The sequence below is a fragment of the Phyllostomus discolor genome, chromosome 2 (assembly GCF_004126475.2).
Source record: "Phyllostomus discolor isolate MPI-MPIP mPhyDis1 chromosome 2, mPhyDis1.pri.v3, whole genome shotgun sequence".
Taxonomy (NCBI): Eukaryota; Metazoa; Chordata; class Mammalia; order Chiroptera; family Phyllostomidae; genus Phyllostomus; species Phyllostomus discolor.
In genome coordinates, this window is record NC_040904.2 from 203,174,319 (window position 1) to 203,191,847 (window position 17,529).

At 41.5% G+C, this 17,529-nt stretch overlaps 1 protein-coding gene across 1 annotated transcript; it reads right to left on the minus strand.

Annotated features, from left to right (window-relative positions):
• Nucleotides 1-344: 344 nt before the first annotated feature.
• On the minus strand, nucleotides 345-15,450 carry NFYB (nuclear transcription factor Y subunit beta). The gene is made up of 8 exons (XM_028532356.2): nucleotides 15,326-15,450; nucleotides 12,704-12,797; nucleotides 7,519-7,612; nucleotides 5,969-6,099; nucleotides 3,916-4,113; nucleotides 2,826-2,907; nucleotides 2,003-2,082; nucleotides 345-1,479 (listed from the first exon to the last, which is right to left on the minus strand). The coding sequence occupies exons 3-8, from the start codon at nucleotides 7,610-7,612 to the stop codon at nucleotides 1,447-1,449; spliced, it is 618 nt and encodes a 205-aa protein (XP_028388157.1). The 5' UTR covers nucleotides 12,704-12,797; nucleotides 15,326-15,450; the 3' UTR covers nucleotides 345-1,446.
• Nucleotides 15,451-17,529: the final 2,079 nt, after the last annotated feature.

The following is a 17,529-nucleotide window of genomic DNA, read 5'->3' on the forward strand; positions in this document are numbered from 1 at the left end:
TTTGTTTAACTTCTTCCCTTTTGTTTAATTGAATTCTCTGTGATGATTATTTTTTAAATGGGAGGGGTAGTAAGGGAGTTATTATTAACCTTAGATTAGCCCGCATACACCCCCAAAGGCGCCTTCTGGCAAATTAAACGTGTCCCTTCAGCCTACATCTGGGAAAGTGCTTCTGCCTTGTAACTGTGTCCTACCCAGATGAAGTTCACTCAAACTGTCTCCCTAAAGGCAGACTACACAGTAAGCAATCATTGAAATATATAAAAGGAACCACACACTGAAGTTAATTGAAAAAATACAAATCCTCACTTTAAAAAAAAGGAACCCAAGTACATACTACTAAATTATACAAAGTTACATTATCTAAGTTTAGTTTATTGCAAATAACAAGACAGCACACTAGAAGTTGGCAGCTTCTGTTTCCCACCACTCACAGCACTCACTCAATTCTTCATTTCATTCACTCACCCATGCAAAAAAAAATCGGTATACACATAATGATGTCTGATGTTTTTTTGGTTTCCATAGTATAATAGGAAACGACATTTCAATTAAAAAGGTAAAATAAGGACATTTACCATCAGACTACAAAATTCCTCTTCTGAAAGAGGGATACTATGATGTTCAAAGATATGTTTTGGAAAAATCTTATGCAAAGTGAAAGGGGCACCATTTCAAGAGCAGTAGGGCTACATTAAACTTAAATGAATTCCAACACTCATAATAAACAAATCTAGCCTTAACAAAAGTTCCAATAAGCTAAAATTATCTTAACAGGCACAATGAACAGTGTAAACACTGTTAATGGGCACCAGTTTTAATAGGGCAGACAATAATTGCTTCTGCATTCACACTTATTTTTTCAATTACATTTTTTAAAAAATGGTGCTGCTTACGCTATGTTTTACAAAAAATTAATTTTAATAAATATGGCAAATGCTAAAAATCTAGCTAGGTTATCATGCAAGATATTATATAACCAAGACAAACTCAAATTTATAATAAAGGCAACTTGCATTCAAAATGAACTCTACCCTTATCCTTATATTTTATTTAAAGGGTAAACATCATGGATTAACCCAGCTGCTTACTTGAATTACAAAAGTAACATGATTCAATATGAAAATAAGAAACTGTCTACAAATCTGACAGTAATAAATTGCAATATACAATGCATACAGGAGTCATACAGAGCAACAAACTCTCGTACAAAACAAAAATATTTCAATACCTTTAAAATCCAAATTTTTCTTTAAAATCATTCATGAAAAAGATTCTCAAGTCAGAATTAACACCTCAATTAGTCAAGCATCAGGAAGCTACATTACAGCTATTTAATATACAAAGAGACATCATTTCACCAGTCCTTTCCTTCCAATGTCTCTGCCTGGGAATCAGACAGACTCCCTTGCTTCTCGGTACTTCCCACTCCTCCATTTCTTCCGATCATGAAAACTGAATTTGTTGAACACCAGGAATCTAAAAATAGAAAATTTACATTGACAAGAATTTAAAATAGTTTAAAATAACATGTATATTATAAACATTCAATGAATGAAAACAATAGAGAATTAAAAAAAAACAGATGGTGAAAAATCAGTCTACTTCTCACCCTAAATCTCTATTCTCTCCACCAAAGGGGGACTACTTTGTTAATTTCTTGTGTATCTTTCTAGAAATCTTCTATGCAAATATGAACATGTGTATTTTTAACCATTACAGAATACCAAACAGTTTATATATATATATATATATTTTAATCCTGACCCAAGGAGAAGGGAGAGACAGGGAAACATCTATCAGTTGCCTCTCGCACATGCCCTGACCAGGAATCGAACCCACAACCTCTCAGTGTACGCTGTAACCAACTGAGCCACCTGGCCAGAGCAACAATATTTAATCTTTTTATCAGGTTAATAATTATGACGTGTTGAAATTAACTACTTGTGATCAAAATCAATAATCATCTTTTTAAATAATTTAAAATACAAAGGTACTCTACCTGTTGATATGATGTTGTGTAAACCATAACATTTTGTTGTTGACCATCTGCAGTTATTAAGCCAGCTGGTAACTGGTTAGCTGAAAGACAAAAGAAAAGTCAAAGTGAGAAAAGAACTGCATCTTGGTCTGAACCACAAAATTGTGCCATTAATGTCTCACTACAATTCTGCTGCTCATCAGTATAATCATGGGCCCAATCATAAACCCCCAAATTTTCCATTTTAAAAGAGCTCCCTAAAAAGCACATTTCTTCTGTAGCATTTTTGATTTTCTAATCTTCATTTCTCTGAAATATACTTTAGCTAACTACCCATGTGTACAAATCTGCAGAAATGAGGCTGTGATTCACGGGTAGACCTACATCATGAGGACTGGCTGGAAGCCACATTTTCATACCTAAGCAGCATATATTTTACATATGAGAAATGTAAAATGTATACATATAAAGTTTATATGAGAAATATAGTCACAGAGCTTTCATTTCACCATATGGTAATATGATACTCAATTAAAAAACAGTTCAAATTTATTTAAATCACAAGATTTTATATTGCAAACTGTAATCCTCAACATTCCTATCTCATGTGAATCCTAAACCAAAAACTAGGGGCTGTGGAAATCAATCAGAACTATTGGGGAAAGATTATAATGTCTGCAGAATTTAAATTTTATACTTAGCCCACACTGACTTCAAATATATGGGCATGAACTAAGACGAACTATTCAAGACAGTGCTATGTCAAAATATTCAGTGCTGTTTTCCTGAAGTACCACTGCACACATTACATTTAGTTGCATGAATGTATCACAACACTGCTTACTGAAAGCCTCCTCTGTTAGCTCTTCACTTAGCCCGTCTGCAGCTGTGACTGCCCCGCCAATTCCTTTCTCTCCTTTCATTGCCTGTGGAAGGAAGACCAAAAGAGTAACCACTGCTATTCAAAAGAAACTTTTCTAAATGAGAATGCTTGCTTATTTCCTAAAATTAGGAGCTTCTATTTTTACAAACACTACACAGAGTATTTATTAATACTTCTGGTTAATTACATATGAAGAGGTCCTTCAGAATGCTAACTTTTTATATAAGTAGTAATCATCACAAAACAGTCTTAACAATGGTCTAGAAAATCTAAAATATTTATGGGTAAAATTAGTTATTCTAATTCCACACTACATCTAAAGGAAAACAGAATTCTACTCACAGATAAAATAATCTGTAAAAGACTATAAATATTCAGCTTATGAATCTACTACAAATAATCCAAGTTATCAATTATGTATATAGTCCCCAGCCACCTGGGCAGTACTGGAACAGCAAGTTTGGAGTTTAAAATTTTTCTTTCTTTCTTTTTTTTTTTTTTTTTTTTACACGAAAGGTACTAAGAAAATGTTTTGAAAGCAAAGTAAGTCTTACACCAAACTTACAGTAAGGAAATGTAATTCAGTCAATAATAAGAAAGGAACATGGTTATAATTCCCTCTTTTTCTTATCTAAAAGGCCCCAAGCTTTGAGATGCATTACTGAGCATCCCATGTAAGCTCAGTGCGGTATGTAGGCTGTTCCGCTTAGTGCTCTCAGTCAAGCTGGGGGACAGGTACGACTGCTAGCCTCACTTGACAGACCAGGAAACCGCGGCCGACAGGACTTACACAGCCTGCCCAGGATCACAGAGTTCACATGTGGTGGAGCTGGGATTCACCCTCCAGAGTCCACATTCTTAATCATTACATAACTATACTACTGTTATTAATAATTACAAAGGAAAAAGAAAGGACTTATGGTAACTTAAGTTATTACACACGTCTGAGAAATGTTATATATTTTGCTATAAAATGAATTTTTAAACATTTTAAAAGTTAGTGAACAGTATCTTATTTTCTTAAAAGCATAATAGGAGGCATTTTACTTACCTCTCTGAATTTCTGAAGGTATAATTTTAGAGGTTCTACGTAACTGTCAAAGCCTAAGGTAGACATGGCGAAAAGAATATCTTCTCCATTGATTGTCTTCCGTTTCTCTTGATGGCATCTTTCACTTGCTTCAGATGTTATAAAGCTGATGAACTCACTTACACATTCTTGAACACATTCTTTGGCATCTTTTGCAATCTAAAGAGAAAAATTATAGGTAAATTGGCAGGGAATATAATCATCACCTTCCCAACAACCTGCAAAATAAAAGGCTATTTATGCAGACGAACACAAACTTCAGTTTATGACTGTGAACCTTTAATCTCTGAAATACGTGCTAATAATGTTAACACATTTGTGCTATTAAAATTCCAGCCCTCAAAGTGAGAATTAAAAACTTAAATACAAGGCTTCTGCCTTGGCAACTATTCATAGAAAACATACAATTTAAGTATAAAAGCAACCACTGGATGTCCCCACCACCCCACAATGAAAACTCATTAACCAAGTGTCCCAAGAAAATCCACCGGGTGATGTGTGTAGCTAGTATACCGTGGGCTGCAGACTTAGGTCACACCAACATTTAATAAAACAAACACACTGGAGTCATGTAAGGCTTACAAGGAAGTGAACTAATGGCATCTGGTGACACTTTTCCTGCTAAAAATGTGAAGTGTCAGGTTTTGAGTTTTTTAAAAAGCCTACTTAAAGAAGCACACACCTGCCGCCTCATAAAAACAAGTCTTCTCTTAAGGGTCTAGGGTTTGAAAGGAAAGCTCTAGTGGACTAAAGCATGCACTCCCGAAGCCACTTCTAACAGGAATGATACTCAGGATCCCCCTGAAACACACTGTGCTTCATCGCCATGCCCATATTCCATCCTGGAGAAAAGTAAACCAGAGCTGGATAAATGCAGTCCGGCAAGATAATTATGTTTTATTTAACCCAGTACACCTAAAATATTATTTAAACACAGGATCCATTAAAAACTGAGATATTTTCATTGTTTTTTTCACTCAAGTCTTTGAAATCTGGTTTATGTTTTACATTTACAAGCATATCTCAATTCATTCACTAACTCAAGTGCTCTATAACCATATGTGGTTTTTTCCCTTAAAACATGGAGAGGATCTCTCAAACTGGAACTGCTAGGCTGAGTGATGTATTTAAGTAATATATTTATTTACAAGCTTTTATTACTTTCACATGTACTTTATAAGCTACAATAAAGTACATTGTATACAATATATAAGTATTGTATAAGCTATAATAGCTCTTTCTCTCCCTCTCTTCCCCTCTCTCTAAAAATAAGTAAATAAAATGTTTTTTTAAAAAAGAAAAGTTTAGCCCTGGCTGGTGTGGCTCAGTGGATTGAGTGCCAGCCTGTGAACCAAAGGGTTGCTGGTTCAGTTCACAGTCAGGGCACATGCCTGGGTTGCAGGCCAGGTCCCTGGTAGGGGGTGCGCGAGAGGCAGCCACACATTAATGTTTCTCTCCCTCTCATTCTCTCTCCTTTCCCTTCTGTCTAAAATTAAATAAAATCTTTAATAAAAAGAAAAATGTATTATGCAATATAAAATATTAAAAGTGTGACTTTAAGCCCGAGTGATGAGTATAGTGACAAATGAGTTTTTAAAGTGGTTCTAACAAAACTACTTTAAAAAATTCCAGCTGAATTTACATGTACGTTAATATCTATAATTTTATTTAAAATTGTTTCCAAATAAAAGGATTTTTAAAAAGTCCTTGTAACTTCCACATCAGTCCAGTATGACCCAGTTTTGCTGCAACATTATAGACGTGACAGCACATGCCCAGACCTGATAGCTCTGACAATGCACCTATTCTTTTAAAAATTCTTGTATTCCATCTGCGTCCCACAGGTGGGGGAGGGGCACGTTCTGGGGCCATGACAGAACTGCAGAGGGAACACTGTCAGGTGACGAGCATCGGAACTGAAAAGCTGCAGTCCACAGCTGACTGTGGTCCTGAACTGTGTTCGTGTGGCTGCACAGCCCCAAGAAAGCCTCGTCAGGCTCCTCCTCTGCATTACCTTTCCCGTCTGAGGGATGGCGTTCTTCATTATCCTGGCCACATTTGCTATTGGAAGATATATGTCTTGTTCTCTGAAACTTTCTTTTGAACCATTTGTGTCTTCATGGTCATTCATGCTGTCCTCAGTATCTACAAAGAAAAAATAATTTAGGTTTAAAGCTTCTTGTAATTTTTACCTCAAGATAGAAGAAAAGACCATCTTATCTGCAACGATCTAGGATAAGAACTATTTTGGTCCATTTCCTAATCCTTTTTAGGGAGTAGGATAGTAGTTCTTTTTACCACTCTCTCAGGACCAGAACTAAATGGACTGTTAATTTGAAACCCACTGTCTGGAACGCTTTTGTCCTCAGTTCTGCCTACTCAAATCCTACCTCCTCCCCATTCTCCAAAGAGCTCAGTAACATCTCCACAGCATGAATGATATTCCACAAAATATCACAAATGCCTCTGTGCATCTTTTTTTGACATATTTTATAATTCTTTTTATTTCTGATTCCCTCAATTAGATTTTTCTACTTGAGACCAGAGATCAGCTTTTCGTCCTTCCTTGGACTTGGTAACACCTTCCACAGAGGAAGTGCTCATAAATGTGTCACATGACTCAGGTATAAAACTTACAGACCTTGACCTATAATGATGGTTCCCTGCATATTGCTAGATTAAAAGCTAGTATGTTTATCCAAAGCCAAATGTATATAGTAAGGAAAAACTGGACTTGAATATTACTGATCCAATTGGGTTATTATTAGTGTAGTAATAGTTTTAAACAAAGTTGTAGTGGTAATCCAACATTCTTACAAAAAGTGAATTTTCAAATTATGTAGATGTAGTGAAACCAAGGCTTTCACAGTACCAGTAAGATCCTTTCATGATTAAAGGCACTGTCTTGTAAGTAAAACTACCACTCTTTATATGAATTAAATAGGAAAGGCACTTAAGCTGATTCAATATACATTTTTATGCATTTAAAATGATGTTATCAAAGTTAACTTGTTTGAGTATGTTTTAGGATGAAACAACTAATCCTCCTTCCCTAATTGCCTGCTACAAAAAATATTATCTTAACGTTTTTAATCTTGTAAATCAGAATGCTACAAAACTAAGTTATTTATAACAGGCCATATAATAGTGCCCATTTTAATACCTGCATAGTTCAAACTTAATGTTGAGTGAAAAACAAAAATAATTCTGTTCATAGGTACTAGAAAGAGCTAGCAACTCACCCTCTAAAGAACTATTTTACTTACTGTACCAATTGAGTAAGAATTTTTCATGTTTAATTCTCACATAGGAAATTAGTAACAATTTTGTAAAGAAACTTTAAAAAGGTGTACTTTTATAGAACTCCCTTCTAGGACTCCGTCACTCTTGGAAGACTATTTCTCATTAAAATAGCAGGGTAGTATACCTTTTTAGATTTTCCACTGAACTGTGATGCAAGATTGCTATTTTTCTGTAAAGACAACCTAGAACGTCATGTTGATAAACTTCCACTTCTGAATCTGTTTCTCCGTGTGAACCCGTCCCCACCCGTGGCTTTCTTACCATCGTGAGGCTGTATGACATAGTGACTGCCCCCTATGTAGTCTGCAGAGATCCCGAGCTGGGAGGCATCCGTTGTGGAACTGTCGCCGTCCATCTAGGAGGGAAAAACCTTGTTCAATATTCTTCAATAAAACTTGCCTTAAAAAACAATAGATTCGGTGCTCATGAAATGTCATAGGATGGGTCAATTACATTGTTCACAGCTGAAGCTGACTAAAAGAAAACATATTTCTTGATTTGGAAGCCTTTTGGCAATGTGCCAGCTACCCCAAAGTCCCCTATCCATCCTCCGTAAGTGATAAGCGTAAGACCAACACGGAAACAAGATGAGGAAATGAATCTAAAACACACACCTCTTTCTTCTCCACTGCATAATCCTCGAATGTAGTACAGGCAACCCTGACTTAAAACCTAACTTATCCCTAGAGCAACAAGCAAAACCAAAATGAGTCGTCTCCTGCAGAGCACCATGTGCATCCCTTTCCGTTCTCCTGCTAAAGCCTAATATTCCTAGGCACACCCTTTCGTTCCTGATGCAGACTTACTTTGTGCTCTCAGAGTTCCACAACAGACAACGTCTTGGTTCACACTGTTGTTTGGGATAAGAAGCACATGGATTCCTTGCCTAATCTGTGCCATGTTGACCACACGTGCACCCACATTTTAAATGAGCCCATCAACCTCTAATTCTTTAAAGAGAAAAGAAAAGGAGGGGGCAGGGAGGCCGGAGATCTGCATGTAAGGACAGGAAAATTACTCTCATGTAACCACAGACAAGTGAGTTGCTATTGGGGGGAAAAAAAAAGGCCTGCTTAATTAATTTTGCTCAGAGCTAAAAGAATTCTAAGAGGGAAAATCTGGAGGGGAAAAAAGAGAAAACCATTAGTTTTAAACTGGCTACATTCCATTTCACCAACGTGACAAATCCTGAAAGTCTTTCTGCTCTGCAAATAATGCTAAGAGGGGCTGGGGAGGGACAACAAGGAACTGGCTAATTGTGAGTAGAAAAATCTTTAATGCATTATCTGAGTAAACAGTGTAGCAAAATTTAAGTGTAGTTTATACATGCTTTGGGCCAAATCAAGGCACTTGATCCTAAAATGTTCATCAAGGCCCAGGATCAGCACAAACTTGCCATTATTAACTGCAGTGTGAGTCCTTGTTGTAACACATGTCTTCTTTTCCATCTCTGCTGGATTTGTATCTAATACTAAAATACCAGGCTAGTTTCTAAGTCTTTAATAACGTGGCATTTCTTTGATGCATCTGTTGACTGTGGTATCTAATTTCATTGTAGATACAGATACATTTCCATAACCTAGCTGTTTTAAGGGAGGAGAGAACAGAACTCACCTAACCTTAAATAATGTGGAAAAGTACAGGGTACCTATTTACTAATACTTCTTAGTGGCCTCTAACAGGCGATAAACACAGTGAGCTCTGCCTTTTCTTACTGATCCCTGAGAACAAGCATCCCTACTGGTTAAATGTAAAGTAACAGTATCGCCTTCCCCATCCTAAACAGCTAATATAAATGAATGTGAACATTACCCAAATACAAAATGCTACATTAATCCTAAAATGCAAACAAGATACTAGGAGAGTAGTCTAATATATTGACAGATATGATGATGGATTTATTAGCCATAAAAAGAGCTCAATTAGAATAGTTGCAAACTGACTCCTTTTTACAATGCCCTAGGTGAGATCAAGGTGCGGGAGACAGGGCCAGTGTTACAAACATACAACTAAAACCAAATCTTTTTTAAGTGGGGGAGAGGAAAAAAGTAACAAATCCTTTCCAAAATGAATGTCCACAGGATACCATGAGTCTTTTAAAATTAACTAATAAGGACACTGTTCAAAAAAAAGAGTCTGGGAGATTAATGTATAAATACAACATAAAAAGTATTACAAGGCAAAAAGTTTAAATCCCCTTATCTTGTCATACACTGCAATTAGCAGCAAGATTATCATTTGGATTAAGAGAATTAGTCTCTAAACTACCTCAGTCTTCTAAAAAATGCTTCTGAAAGTGTTTCCGAGTTGTCAGAATCAAACAAGAACAGAAACCTGCTCAGGACAGTGTTTGGCTGGGAGAGTGCCCAGGAGACACCAGATATCACCCTCCCTCCTTTGAAGATAAGCCACACCGTCTTCTGCTTGGCTGTGTGTGTCTTGGGTTCCGCAAGTTTTAGCTTTCCTGTCATCTCACCATACCTTCTGTCTGCCTCTCTACTACTGACCATAAAAATCTGTGCCCCATACTTAAGCCCAGTGTTCCCCCATCCTCCTGAAATCTTTTGGGTTTACTGCATTCTGTAAGCCAAAAATTAGTGTTCCCATCTCTGAATTCCCAAAGACTTAGTATCTTCTTCCATTCAACAAATTAGCCTCATCTTTGATACTTACAATATGCTATCCATACATGAGGAATGGGGGACAGGACTTACTACATACATCCCAAAGGTTTTTTTCTAGGTCTAAAACATCTTATAAAAATTTGCAAAAACAGATTACAGATTGTAAGCAAGCCAGTCAACAAATAATTTGCCCAGTAAACAGTATTTATCAGGTCCGTGCTATGTGCTAGCGATGAAGCAGTCAACACAGAAAAGACTCTGTCCTCATCTTGCAGAGAAGACAAATGTCATTATGTAAAATGGGGGCACAGGAAAGGGGCGGGAAGCACAGCCTATTAGTATTTCCAAGGGGCAGGTTCTAGAATGGCATCACCTGGTTTGAATTCCCTATTACTTACTGGTCATGAGACCTTGAACAAGTAGGATGAGACTAAAACTCAACACGTAAAGACACCACTGTATAACAGGAATACTCAGTAAATGTGATATATGGCTATTAATTAACTAATTGTTAGGGCTAAGGAAAACAAAGATGTCTTGTTAATATGCTTTGGGAGTTTATTCTGAAAGGGACCTCACTAGTGTGAGGAGTCAAGGAAGGCTGTTTTAGGAAATATTTAAACTGAGACTGAAAGATGAACAGAAATTAGGCATGGAAAGATGGGAAAAGAATGTTCCAGATGAAGGAAATAAGGAAACATAGTCCTGGTGGGTAGTAGGGACTAGGTCAAGCAGTGCCTGTGGACAACAGCAAATCCAAGAAGAGTTTTAGCAAAGAGGGCAAATCAATTTCTTGTTTAAAAGATCACTCTGGCTATAGTCCAGCATACAAATGAACTGAAGGGAGTTAAGAATGGGGGCAGACCAGTGAGGACCACACCGCTGCAGTCAGGGCAGGAGTCCAGGCGGGATGATGGTCACGCCCAGTGTCTGGAGATCAAAGGGACAAAGAGCTGAAGAGACGTGAGTGGTCCGTACAGTCGGCAGACGTGGTAACTGACTGGACAAGAGCTGAAGGAAGAAATGAGGATAATGCTGGGATCCTTACAGCTCTTCCTCCCCATCACTGCAGAGAATGGGGAAGGAAGGGCACGAGCGGTGGGCAATGCAAAGGGCCTGGCTGAAGCTGGCGACCACGAGTGTAAAATGGTACCAGTGTGCCCATGTGTGACGCTCACAGGCCTGGTTCGTGAACAGAGAAACTAAAGGACCGAGTCCGTGCAGACAAGGGAGAAAGCACATGTAGGAAAATGACAAGGGAACGAGTGAAATGGTGAACCATTCGTTTCAAGGGAACTGGTAAATACGGACAAAGAGTATTTAAACCCCGTTAATTTAGTGACTATTCTATTGATTATTTAGTTCAAAAATAGTGTTCTCTAAAATATGTGAAATTAATGGTCAGCTGGCTAAGCCAATAAATGAACTTTTCCATGCAGCATTATTTAAACTATACTAATAATCTGTTGTACAAAATGCAGTAAACAGCGCTCTCTTTAGTAAGTTTAACACTTATCGAACACTTCTTAAATATTGCATGCAGTGTTCACAGCCCTGTGAAGGAGGTGAGAAAACGGAGGTGATAGGAGGCTGACTTGCCAAAGGTGCCACGGTACGTGGGACCGAAACCCGGGGCTTCAGATGCCAAGGACTTCACAGTATTTGTTACTGACAGGTTTTCCTATACTCCTCATGCCTAAATCTTTCATTTGCCCCTTTGAAACTGTGAGTTCACCAACTGTATACTGAAAACAGTTAAAGTTGCCCCTGAAACAAGGACAACGTTGTGAAACGGTAAGAAATGCACCTGGTTTCAGATTCTCACCAGGAGGCAGTGGTGGAACGCTGGCTCTTACACGGACCACCTGGGTCGGAAGCTGGGCTTCCACTCACCGGCTGCGTGTCTTTCCTTACCATCCTCTTTGTGCTTCGGCCTCCCCGTTTTTACGTGGGGATGCTCTGAGAAGTGAAGTTATCCCATAAAAAGCACTTAGCAAAGAGCATGATACATAGTAAGAACTTGACCAATGAAATGCTGTATGATTACCATCCTTGCAAATACAGTTCTCATGCTTTCCAGGCATAAAGAGCGGACTCCCACTTAACCTAATTAGTCTTGTTTTCAATTCCATTTTAATGGCTGATAAAAATCTCAGTGCTGGAATGTGTCTTACTTAGGGATCACTGTGTGCAGTTCTATTTTAGCAGTGAGGCAATCACAGCTCTAGGTAGCTGTGACATGCCTGGTGTCACAGATATCGTGGCAGACCCAGAACCAAGTACCCAGACAGACCCAGTGGTATCTCCCCACTAGGTCGTCCTGTGAAATCCCTGCTTGGACCATGCCGATCTACTCTCCACCTCCTAAACATGTTACTCATCCTCAGGCTTTCAGATTTGGTGATACCCTGCACCTCGCCACACCCCATTCATCCTGCAAGGTTCACTGGGAGGTTCATTCCCAAATACCCAGGCCTACCACACCTCTCTTCTTTTCACCTGTACTATTCTCAGAGCAGCATTTTCCATTCCACGCATAACTGTTCTCCAAGTATTCAATTCGACGAAAGCCCTACCAGATAAACAGCCTCTTAAGAGCTGGGACAAGCTTTTTATCCTGTAGCTTTTGACAGCACTTAGGGGCCCACAGGAAACGCTTGCTACATGCATGCCAAGTGGCTCAGGAATGAATATAGGTATTGTCTAGTCTTAGAAGGCATCCATCCTATCAGGTATCTCCAATATAAAATCAGTTATAATTTTGTTTCCAGCTAATTGCTGTGCAAATCTAATTAACAACCAAAATGGTAAAACCTACTTACTGTCAGGAAACAGTCAGAGCCGCGCTGTCAGTGGTGTCCAAGAACACCAGCCTGAGCCGTCCGAGTCGGCGTCTAACCCCTGCCCAGTGCCAGCCTGGAAGACAAAACATGTATTGGTAGTAAAAATGTATAGCTTGCAGGCTCTCTTCCTTGTAAACTTTTAAAAGGCACATATAATTTTACCTGCTATTCTTATTCAGTGGAGTGCATGGTATAAAACGGTGCAAAAAGCAAGCACCCAATAAATGTTTGTTAAACTGGAAGATTTTGGAGAACTCAAATTTTGAAAGTTGGTTCCTTGGTTGTGCCGGGGGGGGGGGGGGGGGGGGGTTGTTGCTTTTCCAACATAACCCTGAATTTAGTCATGCTCACCAAAAATATTCATCACAACACACCCCCAAATTATGTAATGTGGATGGCAGACCAACAATTACACATCTAAACTACTTAAAATACTAACACCCAAAACAGAGAATCAGCTTAATTTGGGGAGATGGTTTCTTAATGTTTTAGAATGAGATTCGGGGGTCTGAAAGGGAAGGAAAATTTATCTCAGAATATAATGCTTCTAAATTAAGTATCTGGGATTATACTGGAAAGAAGATACATGCCGCCCAGAGAACAACACAGTCAATCAAGGGCTCTATTTAAAATTTTAAAGCACTGCCACTCTGGACTACAATTTCATCTGAATAGCTCTTCAATAAATTGGTATCAATTACATGTTACAATCTCCATTTCTCATTGGTTCTTTTCATTTTTTCAAGTGAAACAAAGGAGGGGGTGTCAAAACAAAAACATCCTTTCAGTGTTAATTTTAAGGGAAGAAAATACTCATATGCATTCCAGCATGAAATCTAATAAACAGAAAAAACTGTAGCCACTGAATTGAATTTTTAAAAAGCCATTAGGAGGGTAGAGGCAGCAAAGACAGGCTGACATTGCCTGCTATAATCATAAATGCAATTTTTAATTTCTTTTCAAACATTGTCCTCTTTCTAACCCCCAAATTGCCCAGAAAATTCTTTTCTTATAGCTAGAAGTGTTATTTTTTTAAGTGTCGGAAAAAGACGTTTCCTAGGAATATAAGAACCGTATGTATGTGTATTTTGCTTGGGAGTTGGGGTGGGTCTACACCTCGTTACAATCACCCAAATAGTTGAGTATTTTAGATTCAGCGTATTAAAGAAAAACGCTATCACCTCAAATGGTATATATTTTCTTAAAGGCAGATTATGATAAATGTAAGAGCTCAAGTGAATGCATACATCTGTTTAATGTTTGAAAAAAATGCAAATTTGTATCCAAGAAAAGCAGCAGACCCTTCCTCCACCCTCCCTTCTTCGGCATCAACAACCCGAGTTTTGCATCAGTAGTCCTTAAATTAAGCTACAAGAGCAGTGAGGAACTGAAATCATTGAACTGCCTTTTAAGTAATGCCGGCTGAACTTTCAGTAGTTGACAAATAAAACTCCTGTTTATTAAAATGCCACTTGTATTGATTGGTTTACCTCATCACTTTCTGTTGCTCATTACTTTGCATACTGATGCCCAATCCATCTCGGTGAGTGATTCGTGGCACGACCCACGGAACTGTTTAAGTCCAAGAGGCTTACTGGGGTGCTGTTTTGTTTTGTTTTGAAGGTGGTATGCCGCCAAAGCTTGTTTAAATTATCTTGTTATGGTACTTTGGGGGGAAATTACGACTTGTGGGTGCTCTGTAATTCTTTGTTCTCGCAGAGTAATACTGCTCCGAAGGCCCAACACATCCTCCCCGCCTCCCACCCAAGACTAAACCTTAGCCCAATTCGAAAGTCTTCCTTCCCACCTTGGGGGCAAATCCAGGGACCGCAAGCCGCCAGATGGCTGCATTCTTTTCGTGCAAACCAGGCTGGGGAGACCAAACCAATTCCTTCCTCCCGGGGACCTCGCTTCCTCCCGACGAAGGTGCGCGGGCTGGCCCCGGCCCCACAGCCCCGCGGATCTGTCAGTCCCGCACTGCCGCCCTGGCAAGCATCCCCCGGACTCGCCCAGCCCAGGCCCCGGCCCGCGCCCAACGCCTGCCGCCCGCCCGCCGCGCGCGGTGCCCGGGGTGCCGGGGCAGACAAAGCGGCCCGGCCCCGCATGCCTCCGCGGGCGGAAGAGGGGAGCTCCCCGGGGACCCCCGCGCGGCTGCCAAGCCAAGGGGGCAGGGTCGGAGCCAGGGGTCCGAACCACGTCCCCCCGCCCCCTGGCCGGGTTCCCGCACAAAATGGAGCCGGCCGGGGCGCCGCCGAGAGGGGAGCCCGACGAGCTCGCGGCACCCCTTCCTCGGCCTCCAGCCCGGAGCTCGGCAGGGACGAGCGGGAGGCGGCCTGGCCCGCGTCCCGCCGCTCCCCGGCCCGGCGCACAAAGAGCCGCGCCGCAGCCCGGCGCCCGCTCCCCGGCCGGGCCCGCAGCGGGAGCGGCCTCGCAGGCGCCGGACCGGCCCGGCCCGAGCGGGAGGGCGGGCGTGAGGGAGGCGAGTGCCCCCGGCCGCGGCGGCGTTGGCGGCGGGGACGGCGCCGGGAGGAGACGGACATTTCATTCGAGCTAAAGTGGAGTCGGTTTAGGAGCGATCATTGGCCGAAGCGAGACACAAACCTCCAATGCAGCCCTGGTTGGCTCCCGTCTCCAATCGGCTGTTTGGTTGGACAGAAAATGGCTGCGAAGGAACCAGTCCCAGCGCGGAGCTCCGCTTCCAGCACTCGGCCTCCCCTCCCTCCGCCGCGGGCCGCTTCCCTCCGCGCGACGCCCTCCCTCCGCTCCTCCCGCTCGCCCGCCCTCCGAAGCCCCGCCCCGGCCCCACCGCGTGCGCCGAGCCGCCACCCTTGCGCGAGCTTGCAAAGCAGGGTGCGGGCGGCGGGGTGCAGGTCTAGAGGGCCAGCGGGGTCTATTTGCGGAGCCGGGCTTCCAGGGGCCGGGATCCCGCGCGCCGCTAAGGGTCTAGGCGGGCTTTCTTCCCACGGTGTTTTCCTGGGCCTCTGCAAAACGAGATTTCTCAGGCCTGCCTCTCTTCTCAGCCCCCACCCTCTCCCACGTGGAGGTGTATCACCCGCCTGGGTGCAGCCGGTTTGCGCCTCGATTTTTAAGAAGGGGAAACCAAGGGCAGAAGCTGCCGGCCAGGGCGACACCCGAGCCACCGGGTGGAGTTGAACGGCAGTTACCTCCTGGACTGCCTTCAGCACCTCGTGTTTTCCTTGTGTCCCTATTAACTTTGCCAAATGCCCAACGCCCCCTCTGACTGGGTCTCTGAGCTTCGGTGTTCGCTTTTCGGATTTCATTTAGAGACACAATGCACTCCTTCAGGTTTAACAGATCTGTCCGTCTAGTCAGCCTGCACCCCAACTTAAAATTGTTGCATTTCCTGCCCCGCCCCCCCGCCCTAGTAGTTGCAACCTGACTTGTGTCTTTTTCCAACCAGATGACATTTAGGCAGCAAGAATCCGTGGCCTCTTCTTTCCTCGGTGCAGCCGAGCTCCCTCGCTGTCTTTCCCCGACTGTAGTCTGGGTCGGACTTCCCTGGGCTGCGACCATCACGGATGGGCGAAGAGCCAGAAACCACTCAGTGCAAAGAGCGACAGGATTTCTGCACAGGGAGCCGGGAATCGCCTTCCCTTTACTTCCACTAAACAAGTGGCGTGGTGCCACATTAAACTTTCCAGCTTTAATCATTTAGAAATATATAGGCATGTTTTATTTATAGAGCTCCTACTGTTTCTCTGCATATTTTAACATTTCCGGAGCAAATAACCAAAGACAAATGAAAGTCTCCAAATTATTCCAAGAGCAGCACGGAGCAATGCCGCTGTGGAATCAGACAACCTGATTTGAATTCCAGCTCCTCTTAAGGGCTTGTGACCCTGATCAAATTGCTTTACATCTGTGTGAGCGTTTCCTTACCTCCGTAATGGGGGTAATACTAGCTATTTCTTAGGCTTCTTTGGCATTAAAATAAAGGAAATACACATAAAAAGCCCTAAATTTTGGGGGGTTCATTATCTCAATATCTTTATGCGATATGAATTTTAATCTCCATCAAACTTTTAAAAACTGTTATTTGCTTAAAAGGAGTAAAAATGGCCTCCTTTTCTCTATGATTGCCAGTTAGGTGGAGTTTTCTCTATGATTAACAGTGAGGTGGAGTTTTAGGAGTGAAATGAGTGCTCAAAGGCAGGAAATATAAAAAAGAAGTAGTAGCATCAGAAGTATGACTAATCCACACACTAGATGATGAACCAAAAGATGCAAAGGTGACTGTTTTCTCTGAGCTAGTGTATTATTAGGGTTAGGACCCTAAATCTAATCTACATGCTTAATTCAGATTCAACAAAAAGGTTATTCGGCTCCTACCGTTTACCAGGCACTAGGCTAGGAGCCCCAGGGCTACAAAGGTGAAAAAGCACTCTCCTTCCCCTGGGAGCTCCACACTCACCGAAACAGGGGACCTAGTCCACACTCTTTCTGCAGTCGAATCCCAGGTCATCCCGCCTTGACAACCTGTCCCTTCATACCTGTATTCAGGAAGCCCCCAATAAATGTTAGCCATTTTTTGTGATCATGTGGTGAATGAGAGAGATTTGGATCACAATTTAGTCTTGGGAAAGACATTCATGCTCATCTAGACCTTGCATTAAAGTCAGAGGACAGAGGACAGCTGACTGCATGGTGTAGGGACATGACAGCTGCCCCTTAGTGTACACCACCATTGGTGAGTCATAATTCAGCAAACAAAACAATCTCTGGCACAATGAAGACTTCTCCGCTGGATTTTACTTTATTACTTCAAAGAGACCTCATAGAATTTC